Here is a 15,842-nt window from a genome sequence, read left to right as displayed (position 1 = left end):
GATGACCCTGTATGCGAGACAGCAAAAGAGACCAGATGTATAGAACAGTCTTTTGGACTCTGTGGGAGAGGGAGAGGGTGGGATGATTTGGGAGAATGGCACTGAAACCTGTATAATATCATATAAGAAATGAATCACCAGTCCAGGTTGGATGCATAATACTGGATGCTTGGGGCTTGTGCACTGGGATGACCCAGAGGGGTGGTATAGGCAGGGAGGTGGGAGGGGGTTCAGGATTGGGAATACGCGTATACCCACGGTGGATTCATGTTGATGTATGGCAAAACCAATACAATATTAGCCTCCAATTAAAGTAATTAGCCTCCAATTAAAATAAATATATTTATTTTTTTGAAAAAGCATCAATTCTTCGGCACTCAGCTTTCTTCACAGTCCAACTCTCACATCCATACATGACCACTGGAAAAACTATAGCCTTGACTAGACGGACCTTTGATGGCAAAGTAATGTCTCTGCTTTTCAATATGTTATCTAGGTTGGTCATAACTTTTCTACAAGCAGTAAGCGTCTTTTAATTTCATGGCTGCAGTCACCATCTGCAGTGATTTTGGAGACCCCCCAAAAAAAGTCTAACACTGTTTCCACTGTTTCCCCATCTATTTCCCATGAAGTGATGGGACCAGATGCCATGCTGTTCGTTTTCTGAATGTTGAGCTTTAAGCCAACTTTTTCACTCTCCACTTTCACTTTCATCAAGAGGCTTTTGAGTTCCTCTTCACTTTCTGCCATAAGGGTGGTGTCATCTGCATATCTGAGGTTATTGATATTTCTCCCAGCAATCTTGATTCCAGCTTGTGCTTCTTCCAGCCCAGCGTTTCTCATGATGTACTCTGTGTATAAGTTAAATAAGCAGGGACAATATACAGCCTTGATGTACTCCTTTTCCTATTGGGAACCAGTCTGTTGTTCCATGTCCAGTTGGATTGTTGATTCCTGACCTGCATATAGGCTTCTCAAGAGGCAAGTCAGGTGGTCTGGTATTCCCATCTCTTTCAGAATTTTCCTCAGTTTATTGTGATCCACACAGTCAAAGACTTTGGCATAATCAATAAAGCAGAAATAGATGTTTTTCTGGAACTCTCTCGCTTTTTTGATGATCCAGCGGATGTTGGCAATTTGATCTCTGGTTTCTCTGACTTTTCTAAAACCAGCTTGAACATCAGAAAGTTCACGGTTCACGTATTGCTGAAGCCTGGCTTGGAGAATTTTGAGCATTACTTTACTAGTGTGTGAGATGAGTGCAATTGTGTGGTGGTTTGAGCATTCTTTGGCATTGCCTTTCTTTGGGATTGGAATGAAAACTGACCTTTTCCAGTCCTGTGGCCACTGCTGAGTTTTCCAAATTTGCTGGCATATTGAGTGCAGCCTTTCACAGCATTATCTTTCAGGATTTGAAACAGCTCAACTGGAATTCCATCACCTCCACTAGCTTTGTTCGTAGTGATACTTTCCAAGGCCCACTTGACTTCACATTCCAGGATGTCTGGCTCTAGATGAGTGATCACACCATCGTGATTATCCGGGTCATGAAGATCTTTTTTTGTACAGTTCTTCTATGTATTCTTGCCATCTCTTCTTAATATCTTCTGCTTCTGTTAGGTCCCTAGCATTTCTGTCCTTTATCGAGCCCATCTTTGCATGAAATGTTCCCTTGGTATCTCTAATTTTCTTGAAGAGATCTCTAGTCTTTCCCATTCTGTTCTTTCCCTCTATTTCTTTGCATTGATTGCTGAGGAAGGCTTTCTTATCTATTCTTGCTATTCTTTCGAACTCTGCATTCAGATGCTTGTATCTTTCCTTTTCTCCTTTGCTTTTCACTTCTCTTCTTTTCACAGCTATTTGTAAGGCCTCCCCAGACAGCCATTTTGCTTTTTTGCATTTCTTTTCCATGGGGATGGTCTTGATCCCTGTCTCCTGTACAATGTCACGAACCTCAGTCCATAGTTCATCAGGCACTCTATCTATCAGATCTCGTCCCTCTATTTCTCACTTCCACTGTATAATCATAAGGGATTTGATTTAGGTCATACCTGAATGGTCTAGCAGAAATAAACGGAATAATTGAAAGTAAATGGAATAACTGAAGCCAAATATTTACAAGTGTGACTTCCCTATGATGGCACCAGAAACTAGTTTTTGCATCCCACTGTAAAATTACCCATCTAGTCTTCCAAAAGACATGGACATATTTAAGGTGTCACAAACAATTCAAATGTCATTTTGTAGGAGAAAGTAAAAAACAAATCTTCTCCAAGAAACCAAATTTAATCAAAGTCAAGAATCGTATCTGAGTAAGAATTGATATTTGTTTGAGTCTATATTAAATCTACTTGATGATTCAGTTAACTTCAGTTAACTTTGAATGATTCAAATGCTGTCACAAAGTTTGGGGCAAATGTTAACCTCCTTTAATTAAGTCAGATAACTGACAAGAATAATTTGAAATAGCCTCTAACTATGGAGACTGAAGCAGCCCCCGTAGGATTATTGCCATTGCTATCAAATTACCCAGCCCCTGGAGGGGTGGAAGAAGGCATCCTTACTTCAAATGAGCCTAAATCAGACTTGGGTGCAAACTAAGAGTAGATGAGAAAGAAAGGAGAGAGTATGGAATATTCTAGCTATTTTTTTTCTTGGATCTGGCTTTTGTAGAATGTCTTAGTCACAGAAAGTATAGAAACATCTCTAAGGACTTTCTTTTCTTACATTCAACTAAAGAATCAAAGAACTAGGTAAATCATGGTGCATCCAGTCTTCCCAAGATAAAGAGGAGGAAGAGAACTCGAGAGACATAGACGAAAGGGGAAAAAAGGAAGAAAGGGAAGAACAATCATTTATTGAGTCATATCTGTGTCAGGACTATATTAAGGACTTTTCATCCATTAACCATTGTAAATCTTACATCAACCATTAGTATCCCAATTTTGAAAGTGTTAGTCATTCAGTCGTATCTGCCTCTTTGTGACCCCCATGGACTGTAGCCCACCAGGCTCCTCTTCCATGGAATTTTCCAGGCAATAACACTGGAGTGGGTCACCATTTCCTTCTCCAGGGGATCTTCCCAACCCAGGGACTGAACCCGAGTCTCCTATGTCTCCTGCATTGCAGGCAGATTCTCTACCTGCTGAGCCATTGGAGAAGTCCATTTTATAGATTAAAAAATATTTAAGGCACAGACAGGTTAAATGACTTTCCAGGATTCTGGAGCAAGCAGCAACACTGGGCGTGAATTTGGGCAAACTTCAGGAGATGGTGAGGGACAAGGAGGCCTGGCATGCTGCAGTCCATGGAGTCTGCAAAGAGCCGGACACGACTGGGCGACTGAACAAAAGCAACAATAAATAGCCACCAAATGCCTCCACTTTTTAAAGTATTTGCTTCAGATAACTTCCAGGAATAACAGAAAATAACAGTGAAACTTCTAAATAATGTTCTAAGCAGTGTTCCTATCCATATCCCCTAAACATCACTTCCTGAATGTGATGAAGCTCAGTAACTTCACTCAATTCATTATCTGCCTTGGGAAGGTTCAAATGAAGGCAGAAATGTATACCCTGAAAGAAGATTGGTCACAAAATTTATATTTACTAATTGACTCTGAATGATGATGATGATACTCAAACATATAAACTAAAAGGAATAATTTGCTGGTTTGCTTTAAACTAAATATTAAACACTTCCTTAGGAAACAGTCTCATTTACACCAGAATATGTTTGGTCAGATGCAGAATTTGACTGCATGATGGGTTATTTGGTGAATGGAGAGTAGGAATGGGGTAAAGCTACGTGTGTGCATCTAGCACCTTCAGAGCCAACTCGCCACAACTTATTGAATCAAGTGAGGGGCATTATATCTACATGCTCATTATTAATACATTTTTGCTCAAAAGTGGGACTGATTTCTTTGTTAAAAGTTTAAATGCAAGAAAGCAGCAAACTAGTCAAAATCAACCAAACTGGGAATCCCATTGGAAGTAGACAAATCTTAATATTTCAAGTATATGAGTGGACTCTATCATAATAAGCATGATAAATCATTACAAAAATGAAAATGCCATCTAAGCATTGATAATTAGAAAGACAGAAGGCAGGTATTGGAGTTCTGTTTGATTCAGCCAAACTAATCAGATAAGTAAGACCTCACTTAAAAAGGAATTCAGTCAATATACTTATCTGAAATAACTGATTTTTCCACCTCTGGGCCAATCATACCATCCTATCTCTTCCATTTATGAAAAATTCAACCAGTTCAGTTCAAATGATTGTATAATTGAGTTCTCTCCAAAGCATGCCCAGGCACCCATTACAACAGCAGTATGTATAATTATAAAGTGACTTACATATTTGGTTTCTCGACCAGCTGCTCTTGGAAGAGTTGTAGGCATCTGTATGAAAATAAAAACAATTATGCTACTGAAGTAATCAAAAAAATATTAAAAGATTCAACTTGCAGGATATGTGTTCTCCTTTCTTTTCCTATTAAGACTTTCTAACCAGTACTTCATCTTTTCTATACAAAACCTCCTGTTTTTTGAAATTTATTTTACTAAGCTTTACTTTCACTTTATTATTCTCTTCATTGTTGTTATCAATCAGTTTTGAAGAAATTATATCTTATTTATTGATGACGTTCACTCATGGATCATAACAGTTCCTCACGCAGTTTCAGAATTCACACAGAAGTCTCTATCCCTCAATTCTTTGAGCTGTTGAACTCCAAAAACATCCTGATCTGCTCCGTTTCAATCCTCAGCTCCCAAGACTGTTCCTAGATGTCACCTTCACAAATAAAATGGAAAACTTCTGAAATTTCATTTCTCACATCTGTCTTTTAGAACTCTACTTCCCGTCTACCATCTTCATTTCTCAAATATCCCAACACATTTCTTCAGCCTCACTGAGACTTCAAAATTAATGAGCCTTCCCAGCTCAATTACATATGCTTCATATTCTCAGTCGTTTCAATATCTTAATTTATCTTGCTTCTTTCTCTCCTTGTGACAAACTCACAAAAACTAACAATAAAAGCATAGATGGATCATATTATATATTTCCCCTAAATTTCCACTTGAGATGCAAAACATGGCTAGAGGAACTTTCTCAATCAAGCTAACTCATCTCATTATAAATTATGAAATAAATTTGTACATCAAGTATATTACAATACAAATGAAGAATTAGCTATGGATACATGGGCTTCCCTTGTGGCTCAGCTGGTAAAGAATCTGCCTGCAATGAAAGAGACCTGGGTTCCATCCCTGAATTGGGAATATCCCCTGGAGAAGGGAAAAGGGATATTAACTTTGAATGATTAACTTAATACCACTCCGGTATTCTGTCCCAGAGAATATACAGGGGGTTGTAAGGAGTCGGATGCTACTGAGCGACTTTCACTTTCACTTTTTCACATGCAAGTGAACCTGGGTTGCAGGGAGAAATACACTACAAAGCAGCACATGGAAAGTGTCTCATTTGATGGAAGTTTCACATCTTGGATGTGGCGGTGGTTATATAACCATCTGCTTTGTCAAAACTCATAGAATTGTACACTAAATGGGTAAATGTTACAATGGGTAATTATACCTCAATGAACCTGATTTTTAAAACAGAATTATATAAGCTACAATAAAGAAATGAACATAAAGACTGAAGAATAGAATAGATACTGAACAAATTCTTGAACTGGAATATTAGACCAAGGAACCTTCTTGGAAGAATTAGGAAACAATAAATAGAAAAAAAACATGTAAAGATTAAGACATGGAATATAGAAATGAAAGTGACAAAATCATGTAGTGAGAGCCCTGGGAAGAAAGAAACATTTGAAAAAGTAATGACTAAAAATATCCTAAATGTAAGGGGAGGGCAAGACTGAAAACTTCAGATGAAAGGCTAACGAGAGGATCAACTCAGATACATAAAAGAAAACACACAAACACTTAGACACATAATAGGAAAAATCAGCAACATCACAAAGACAAAATTCTAAAAGCTTACAGTGCTGCTCTGTGAATGATCACTCTGTAGTGGCGGAGTAAATATCATGCGGACAAAATATTTCACAAGTTATGCTGTTGACAAGAAAGAATCTAGGCCAAAAATCTGTTGAGAAAGGGGGACCTATAATTTTATATCTAGCAAAGCTATAATTTAAAAGAAAGGGTAAAATAATGCTAATCTCAGGAATACAGGCAATAGAATCAATACAAAAACACTTACTGAATACACTTTTCAGCAGAAGTTAAAAAAAAGAAAAAGAAATTTAGGAAAAATCTATGAATCTTTCAGAAATAAGGATCTAAATAAAGATTAAGTATCTAAATAAAGAATAAACCAAGAAAAATATCACCATTAAAATTTAAATATAGAGGTCCAAAAGATACTAACAAACTGTGTGTGTATATATGTACATATATAGAGCTCTTGATTATAACTGGAAAGTGGAAAATGCTGTGGTATTTAACTTTGGAAAAATACATTTGTAAGTCTGAAAATTGATAGGAAAATCAGCACAATTTTGTTTTTAATAATTTACATGTAATTATGAACAGTAACAAAAATGCAAATGGAAATTTTCTACATTTTCAAACCAATAAATGTCAAAATATCCAAAAGAAAACATTTTAAGTAGAAAATATACACGAAGATAGCAGGAACTCATCCTAATATAAGAAGAATTACAATAATTGTTAATGGCTTAAGGTCCCAGATCAACAGAATTCCAGATTAAATATAAAAGTGATATTCAGAAAAATGTTGTCTTGAAGAAAATAAGAGCCTACCAAAGATAAAAAGTAATAGAAAATATTAAAATTAAAAAACTAAAAAAGTATATACCTAGGAAAACATGGAGGAAAACTACATATACATTGGGCTTAACAGGTCTCTGCTTTCATACAAGACTAAAAAGAACAGCCTTCCATGTGGTGTCCTAAATGTGAAGAAAATTCAAAGAACAGATATATTTATACACGGTGAACATTCACCTTATCACACAGCAGGAACTGACACATCATTGTAAAGCAACAATACTCTAAAAAATTAATTAATTAAATTTAATTTAGAAAATAAAAAAGAAGGGACTTAAAAAATAAAAGAAGGTGTACACAAAATTAAATTAGAAAAAGAAAAAGTAGGTTTGGTTTAAAATTTTCTTCTCTGGTTGTTCTCTTTTTTTCCTGGATGGTTCCAGAAAAAATAAATATGATTTTTATGAGTGTCAAAAGTAGGGAAAACCACTAGACAATTCAGACATGACCTAAATCAAATCCCTAATGATTATACAATGGAAGTGAGAAATAGATTTAAGGGACTAGATCTGATAGACAGAGTGCCTGATGAAACATGGATGTTTCATGGTTCGTGACACTGTACAGGACTCAGGGAGGAAGATAATCCCTAAGGGAAAAAAAATGCAAAAAAGCAAAATGGCTGTCTAAAGAGGCCTTACAAATAGCTGAGAAAAGGAGAGAAGTCAAAAAGCAAAGGGAAAAAAGAAAGATATACCCATTTGAATGCAGAGTTCCAGAGAATAGCAAGGAGAGATAAGAAAGCCTTCCTCAGTGATCAGTGCAAAGAAATAGAGGAAAACAATAGAATGGGAAAGACTAGAGATCTCTTCAAGAAAATTAGAGATACAAAGGGAACATTTCATGCAAAGATGGGCACAATAAAGTACAGAAATGGTGTGGACCTAACAGAAGCAGAAGATATTAAGAAAAGGTGGCTAGAACACATAGAAGAACTATTAAAAAAAAAAAAAAAAAAAGATCTTCACGACCCAGATAATCACGATGGTGTGATCACTCACCTAAAGCCAGACATCCTGGAATGTGAAGTCAAGTGAGCCTTAGAAAGCGTCACTATGAACAAAGCTAGTGGAGGTGCTAGAATTTCAGGTGAGCTATTTCAAATCCTAAAAGATGATGCTGTGAAAGTGCTGCACTCAATATGTTAGCAAATATGGAAAACTCAGCAGTGGCCACAGGACTCGAAAAGGTCAGTTTTCATTCAAATCCCTAAGAAAGGTAATGCCAAAGAATGCTCAAACTACCACATCTGCACTCATCTCACACGCTAGTAAAGTAATGCTCAAAATTCTCCAAGCCAGGCTTCAACAATATGTGAAATGTGAACATCCAGATGTTCAAGCTGGTTTTAGAAAAGGCAGAGGAACAAGAGATGAAATTGCCAACATTCACTGGATCATTGAAAAAGCAAGAGAGTTCCAGAAAAACATAGATGTTTTTGACTATGCCAAAGCCTTTGACTGTGTGGATCACAATAAACTGTGGAAAATTCTGAAAGAGATGGGAATACCAGGCCACCTGACCTGTCTCTTGAGAAACCTGCATGCAGGTCAGGAAGCAACAGTTAGAACTGGACATGGAACAGACTGGTTCCAAATAGGAAAAGGAGTACGTCAAGGCTGTATATTGTCACCCTGCTTATTTAACTGATATGCAGAGTACATCATGAGAAACGCTGGGCTGGATGAAGCACAAGTTGCAATCAAGATTGCCGGGAGAAATATCAATAACCTCAGATATGCAGATGATGCCACCCTTGTGGCAGAAAGTGAAGAGGAACTAAAAAGCCTCTTAATGAAAGTGAAAGAGGAGAGTGAAAAAGTTGGCTTAAAGCTCAACATTCAGAAAACAAAGACCATGGCATCCGGTCCCATCGCTTCTTGGGAAATAGATGGGGAAAGAGTGGAAACAGTGGCTGACTTTATTTTTTGGGCTCCAAAATCACTGCAGATGGTGACTGCAACCATGAAATAAAAAGACACTTACTCCTTGGAAGAAAAGTTATGACCAACCTAGAGAGCATATAAAAAGCCAACAAAGATCTGTCTAGTCAAGGCTATGATTTTCCCAGTGGTCATGTATGGATGTGAGAGTTGGACTATAAAGAAAGCTGAGCTCAGAAGAATTGATGCTTTTGAACTCTGGTGTTGGAGAAGACTCTTGAGAGCCCCTTGGACTGCAAAGAGATCCAACCAGTCCATCCTAAAGGAAATCACTCCTGAATGTTCATTAGAAGGACTGATGCTGAAGTTGAAACTCCAATACTTTGACCACCTGATGCGAAGAGCTGACTCATTGGAAAAGACTCTGATGCTGGGAAAGATTGAAGGTGAGAGGAGAAGGGGATGACACAGGATCAGATGTTTGGATGGCATCACCGATTCAATGGACATGAGTTGAAGTAAACTGAGGGAGTTGGTGATGGACAGGGAGCCCTGGCGTGCTGCAGTCCATGGGGTCACAAAGAGCCGGACACGACTGAGTGACTGAACTGACTGAAAAAAATTTTAAATAAATTAAAAAAAAAAAAATAGCCTTAAGTTCAAAAGGTTCAGTTGGTAAAGAATCTGCCTGCAATGCAGAAGACATGTGTTCAATTCCTGGATTGGGAAGATTCCCTGGAGAAGGAAATGGCAACCACTCCAGTATTCTTGCCTGGAGAATCCCATGGACAGAGGAACCTTGTGGGCTACAGTCCATGGGGTCGCAAGAGTCGGACACGACTGAGTGACTTTCACTACTAAGTTCAAAAGGTCTGTATATGCTAATAAAGGCTAGAAAAATAGCAAAGGTAAGAAAGAACAACACATAAGCAACAACAGTATAGTTTCAAAATCAGAGTCAAATCTAATAAACCCTACTGAAGCCTTATTTATTCTTCCTTCTTGGCAGCTGTCACCACGTTCACATTCTCTTGAATGCTGTGCTCTCGTAGCTTCCATGCTGCCACGCTGCCCTGACTTTGCTCTCAGAGTGGACTTCCATTCTCCTTGATTGGATCCACCATGTTTCCTTCCTGGGATCTTCATACAGGGTGCCCACAACATCCAAATATTAGTCACCCCTCCCAAGCCCTCCTACCATTGCCAGATACACAGGCTTCAGGCCTGCTTGACACATACTTTGAGTTTATCCTGTCCAAACAAACATAGCCTCTTCATCTTCCACATTATATCTCCTTGCCTACCCTTGATGCAGAGACCAGGAGCTCTTCCAGCAGCTCTGCTGCTGCCGCTAAGTCACTTCAGTCGTGTCCGACTCTGTGCGACCCCTTAGACGGCAGCCCAACAGGCTCCCCCGTCCCTGGGATTCTCTAGGCAAGAACAATGGAGTGGGTTGCCATTTCCTTCTCCAATGCATGAAAGTGAAAAGCGAATGTGAAGTCGCTCAGTCATGTCCAACCCTCAGTGACCCCATGGACTGCAGCCTACCAGGCTCCTCCGTCCATGGGATTTTCCAGGCAAGAGTACTGGAGTGGGCTGCCATTGCCTTCTCCGCCTCTGCTTCTCTACACACATCCAAACCCAAGCAAGCCTGCAAGATCTCTTTCACACCTAGTTCTTCTCTGCAACTCCTCTGCACCCACTCCATCGAGACCACCATCACTGCTCCTCCTGGCCTCGGTAGCCTCCTTACAGCAGCCATCAGGATCTTTCTCAGTGCTTTCCTATTATTCCCCCCATATTTTGATATCTTCACATTTTCCCATGGAACTCAAACTTCATGCCATGGCATGTAAGTGTCCTCACCAGCCCCACCCCTGTCTTCTCAGCTCTTTTCCCACTGTTCACCCTGGGCTTACCATACTGCAGCCACACTGGCCTTCGTCACACACACACTGAGCTCTTTCCTGTCAGGACATCTGCAAATACTTACTCCTCTTCCTGAAATTTATTATCCCTGATCTTTACATGACTGGCTTCTCTCCATCTTGGTCTCAGTTTGAATCCTACTTTCAGACTGCTATATCCAAAGCACACTCCTCAGAGTGGAGAAAATGGACCCTCTTGCACTGTTGGTAGGAGTGTAAACTTGTGCATCCACTATGGAGAACATTACAGAGATTCCTTAAAAAACTAACAAGAGAGCTACCATATGATCCTGCAAGCCACTCCTGAGCATATATCCAGAGGAAAGTCCAGTTTGAAAAAATACATACACCCAATGTTCATTGCAGCCCTATTTACAACAGTCAAGACATGAAAGCACCTAAATGTCCATTGACAGAGGAACGGATCAAGGTGCGGTACGTATATACAATAATATATTCCTCAGCCATAAAAGATAATGAAACAATGCCATTTGCAACAACATGGATGGACCTAGCAATTATAATACTAAATGAAGCAAGTCAAAGACAAATACCATACGATACCATTTATAAGTGGCATATTAAAAAAAGATACAAATGAATTTATTTACAAAACAGAAACAGATCCACAGACGGAAAACAAAGTTGTGGGTACTATAGGGGAAAGTGGGTGGGGGAGGGGTACATTAGGAGATTAGAATTAACATACACACACTCCTATTAATATGTATCAAATAGATAAAAATAAGGTTCTACTGTATAAGACCAATATAATACTACTATACTCAATATTTTATAACAAACTATAAGGAAAAAGAATCTGAAAAAGAATATCTGTGTAAATTATACATATATATATTTATATAAATATATATACATTTATATAAATATATATACATATATTAACTAAATCACTGTGCTATAACCTGAAAAACTAACACAATATTGCAAATCAACTATACTTCAATTAAGAAAACAACTAAATATCCTTGTCAAGCTACTCTGCCTCACTCACCCTTATCACCATGGTGCCTCACAATGCCAAGCCCGTCACTAACAAATATTTGCTAAATAAAATACTTGCCTTAAATTTAATCGCCTGGAATAATATAGTTTTAACTTATAAGCATTAAATATTTGTTAAATAAATAAATAATATAGATGATTACTCACATTATTTCTTAAATCCTATCCCTGTTACATTTAATGTAATATGGGGTATTTTTATCTGTTTAACAAATGAAAAGAAAAAAAATACCTAAAACTTATTCCGTAACTCTGGCAAATCAAAACTTTCATCTTTAGATTAAAAGATATAAAGAATATGCAACAAAATAGATTACAAATAGAGAAGGTGTAACTATTTGACGGTCCTCTGTATGAAAATATAATTCTTCATACTGACAATGATTAATTACCTGGCTTCAATGTCATTATTAAAGGATATTTGTCTATAATATTCCAATTGGAAGTTGGGAATACTTTAATCATAGGCAATTCTATACATTTAAAATCTACTTTAAACATGACATTGTAAGTCAACTATACTCTAATTAAAAAATTTTAAATAAATGCAATCTACTTTATATATATAAATATAATTCCAATTTAGAAAAAGAATAGGCAAAAAAGCATTTATACTAATTCCAAGAGACAAAATAAGACTGGCCTAAAAAACTAACAATTAACAAAAAAAAAAAAAAATCATTTTTAAAATTTGGATAAGTGGATCTATACAAAGTATTCAAAAAAATAACTTGGAGAAATGTAATATTTTATCCCAATGAATGAAAATGGCTATATGATAAGGAAATATTTAAATATTTAATAATAACAATTAATGCTTTGCTGCTGCTGCTAAGTCACTTCAGTCATGTCCAACTCTGTGCAACCCCATAGACAGCAGCCCACCAGGCTCCACCGTCCCTGGGATTCTCCAAGCAAGAACACTGGAGTGGGTTGCCATTTCCTTCTCCAATGCATGAAAGTGAAAAGTGAAAGTGAAGTCACTGAGTCGTGTCCAACTCTCAGTGACCCCATGGACTGCAGCCCACCAGGCTCCTCTGTCCATGGGATTTTCCAGGCAAGAGAGTCCTCAAATAATATAAAATATCCAGGATTCAGTCTCTCTGAGTCAAAGAACAAGGAAATAAATTTAGTCAACCAAAAGAAAAGAATTCCAGAAATAGAGACGCTTGCTCCTTGGAAGAAAAGTTATGGCCAACCTAGACAGTGTATTAAAAAGCAGAGACATTAATTTGCCGACAAAGGTCCATCTAGTGAAAGCTACGGTTTTTCCAGTAGCCATGTACGGATGTGAGAGCTGGACCATAAAGAAGGCTGAGTGTTGAAGAATTAATGCTTTTGAACTGTGGTGTTGGAGAAGACTCTTGAGTGTCCCTTGGATGCAAGGAGATCAAACCAGTCCATCCTAAAGGAAATCAGTCCTGAATATTCATTGGAAGGACTGATTCTGAAGCTGAGGCTCCAATACTTTGGCCACCTGATGTAAAGAACCGACTCATTGCAAAAGACCCTGAAGATGGGAAAGATTGAAGGCAGGAGGAGAAGGGAATGACAGAGGATGAGATGGTTGGATGGCATCACCAACTTGATGGACATGAGTTTGAGCAAGCTGTGGGGATTGGTGAAGGACAGGGAGGCCTGATGTGCTGCAGTCTATGGGGTTGCAAAGAGTCAGACATGACTGAGCAACTGAACTGAACTGAAAGCTCTTAGACTAATGAAAACTCTCACCTCATTAGTCATTAGACTAATGAAAGATCTTACCTCATTTTCCATTTCTTCCAAGTCTAAGAGTTGTGAATTACATAAGGACTGAAGCTATGATTTCTGATTAGAATAAGCCACAAACTCTACATGCAATTCCATATTTGAAATGTCAACATATGACAACATAGCCTCATATTTGGCTTCCAAACCGTTTTGAATGTAACCTAGAGGTAGAAACAGATTTTACTGCAGCCTATACACACAAGCCTATACCTCTACATGTAAACAAATTGAAAGCAATATCAACAATATCTACCCACTGGTTGGAATAATAGAGTCTGATGGATAGTTTCTATTCTTACTGTTATATTTTTAAAATAATCATCAGCACATTATCTTTTTAAAATTTATTTCTAATTTATTTTTTTGGCTGTTTGAGGTCTTCATTGCTGCATGTGGGCTTTCTCTAGCTGCAGCTAGTGGGAGCTACTCTAGTTGTGGGGCTTGGTCTTCTCATTGTGGTGGCTTCTTTTGTTGCAAAACACAGGCTCTAGGCACACAGGCTCTAGGCACACAGTCTCAGCAGATGTGGCTTGTGGGTCCTAGAACACACACCCTTCAGTATTGCAGCACGCCAACTCATCAGCTGTGGCTTGTGAGCTGCAGAGCATGAATTCAGTGGTTGTAGCGCAGGGGGCTTAGTTGTTCCACGGCATGTGCAATCTTCCCACATCCGGGATCAAATCTGTGTCCCCTGCACTGGCAGGCGATTCTTATCTACTGCACCACCAGGGGACTCTCTCCCTATCCTATTTTTAAAATGCTGTTTGCTAACAACAAACAAACAAAAAACACACACACAAAAAAATACAATGCTGGTCGCAGTCCACTAATTTCCCAAATCACTATTGGGCCTTGACCTTTATTTTGAAAAAATCATTAACCTAGTAACTCTTATGATTGAGTTAATTATATTAAACATATATACATACTTTCATTGTGTCAGAACCCAACAAAGTCTGCAGGGAACTTGAAGGAGAATCAGAAGAATGCTAGGGGGGAAAAAAAAAAAAGGACAAGCTTAGGATGCATCCAGCCTAGTCAAGCAGAGGGAAATGAAGTGAAGCGAAGCAAAGGTTTGAATTGCATGGTCTAGTCTAAGGCATTACCATAGACAAGGAATCCTGTAAGACCTTATCAATGGTAGCACAGAGCTCTTCAGTTTGCTGCCTGAGCTGTGCAGGGGAACACAACTGGAAGAATTGAAACCAGGTACTGGGTTAGCAAAGAGTTTTAGGATTGTATTTCAAAAGCAGGGGTAGATCTGAAGCCATTACCTCCAGAGCTGGGTCTAAGGTCTTGTCCTTGGAAATGCTGTCCGTCTTGGCTGGTTCGTCTAGTGCCTAGTGATAATAAATGAAATGGTTCTCATGTGAGGCTTTTAGTCAAATATACAGAGAGTTAAGTCTGAATTCAAAGAAAGCTCTGGATGTCTCAATGTTTCCAAGAAGAATAATCTTTGAATCATTTCATGAGCTACTGTCTGACACAGAGGCATTGCCCACAAATGTCTACATTCTGCTGTGGAACTAGTACCTCCAATATAAGAAAGCTTGTAGTTCCTATCAGCACCCCACTGGCTTTTCAAGGTAGACATTTGAGGGGCTTTTCCTTTCGGTGGGAACCTTAAAAGTTGGGACATTCGATGTTCAGCCTAAAACCTAAGGGAGGAACTGGGAGCTGGAGTTGCCCTCCCAATTGTTTGGCACGGTACCAGGGGCAGGGTTAATGGCAAGAGTGTATCTCAGCCTTTCCTGCCAGGTTTGATCTGGGTATTTTCTTATTAATCTGAGATGTTGGAGTCACTCAGCTGGGTTCTGGATTTCTCTCGGGGGGGAGTTTCTCCACGTGCAGTTTGCACATTCAGCCTATCACTGGGAGGAGAGGAGTTCAGAAGCCATCCATGTTGCCATCTTGGTCTCTCTCCTTCATCATGTCTAATATTTGTGTCTACCTGCTTTTTTCTTAATCAAATTCCAGGTAGGATTATCCATTTCTAATCTCTTAACTGGACTAATTTTTGGCTTTGATCTTTGGCATACTCATTCCATTTCAGTCATTTCTGCTTATGACTCACTATTTACTTCTTTCTATAGTCTTCGTGAAAGTGAAAGTGAAAGTGAAGTCGCTCAGTCGTGTCCGACTCTTTGCGACCCCATGGACTATAGCCCACCAGGCTCCTCCGTCCATGGGATTCTCCAGGCAAGAATACTGGAGTGGGTTGCCATTTCCTTCTCCAGGGGATCTTCCCGACCCAGGGATCGAACTCAGGTCTCCCGCATTTCAGGCAGATGCCTCTAACCTCTGAGCCACCAGGGAAGCCCTCTGTCTTTGGATTTATCCTTTTTTCCCCCAAACAATCCTTTTTGTGGCATTCTGCAAGTTGTGATATGTATATGATCACTATT

The 15,842-nt window shown here is 38.7% G+C and overlaps 1 protein-coding gene across 13 annotated transcripts in view; it reads right to left on the bottom strand.

The window, feature by feature from the left end:
• MLIP (muscular LMNA interacting protein) overlaps positions 1-15,842 on the bottom strand; it is a 299,443-nt gene that overhangs the window by 87,035 nt on the left and 196,566 nt on the right. For all 13 annotated transcript variants that reach the window (XM_052649081.1, XM_052649068.1, XM_052649069.1 and 10 more), the window contains 4 exons: positions 14,712-14,777; positions 14,544-14,627; positions 14,367-14,426; positions 4,362-4,406 (listed from right to left, as the gene is read on the bottom strand). In XM_052649081.1, coding sequence (XP_052505041.1) covers positions 4,362-4,406; positions 14,367-14,426; positions 14,544-14,627; positions 14,712-14,777 — 255 coding nt within the window. The remainder of the gene's footprint in view (positions 1-4,361; positions 4,407-14,366; positions 14,427-14,543; positions 14,628-14,711; positions 14,778-15,842) is intronic.

The sequence above is a fragment of the Budorcas taxicolor genome, chromosome 11 (genome assembly GCF_023091745.1).
Source record: "Budorcas taxicolor isolate Tak-1 chromosome 11, Takin1.1, whole genome shotgun sequence".
Lineage (NCBI taxonomy): Eukaryota > Metazoa > Chordata > Mammalia > Artiodactyla > Bovidae > Budorcas > Budorcas taxicolor.
Note: the sequence above shows the minus strand (reverse complement) of the source record. Positions and strands in the feature narration are given on the sequence as shown.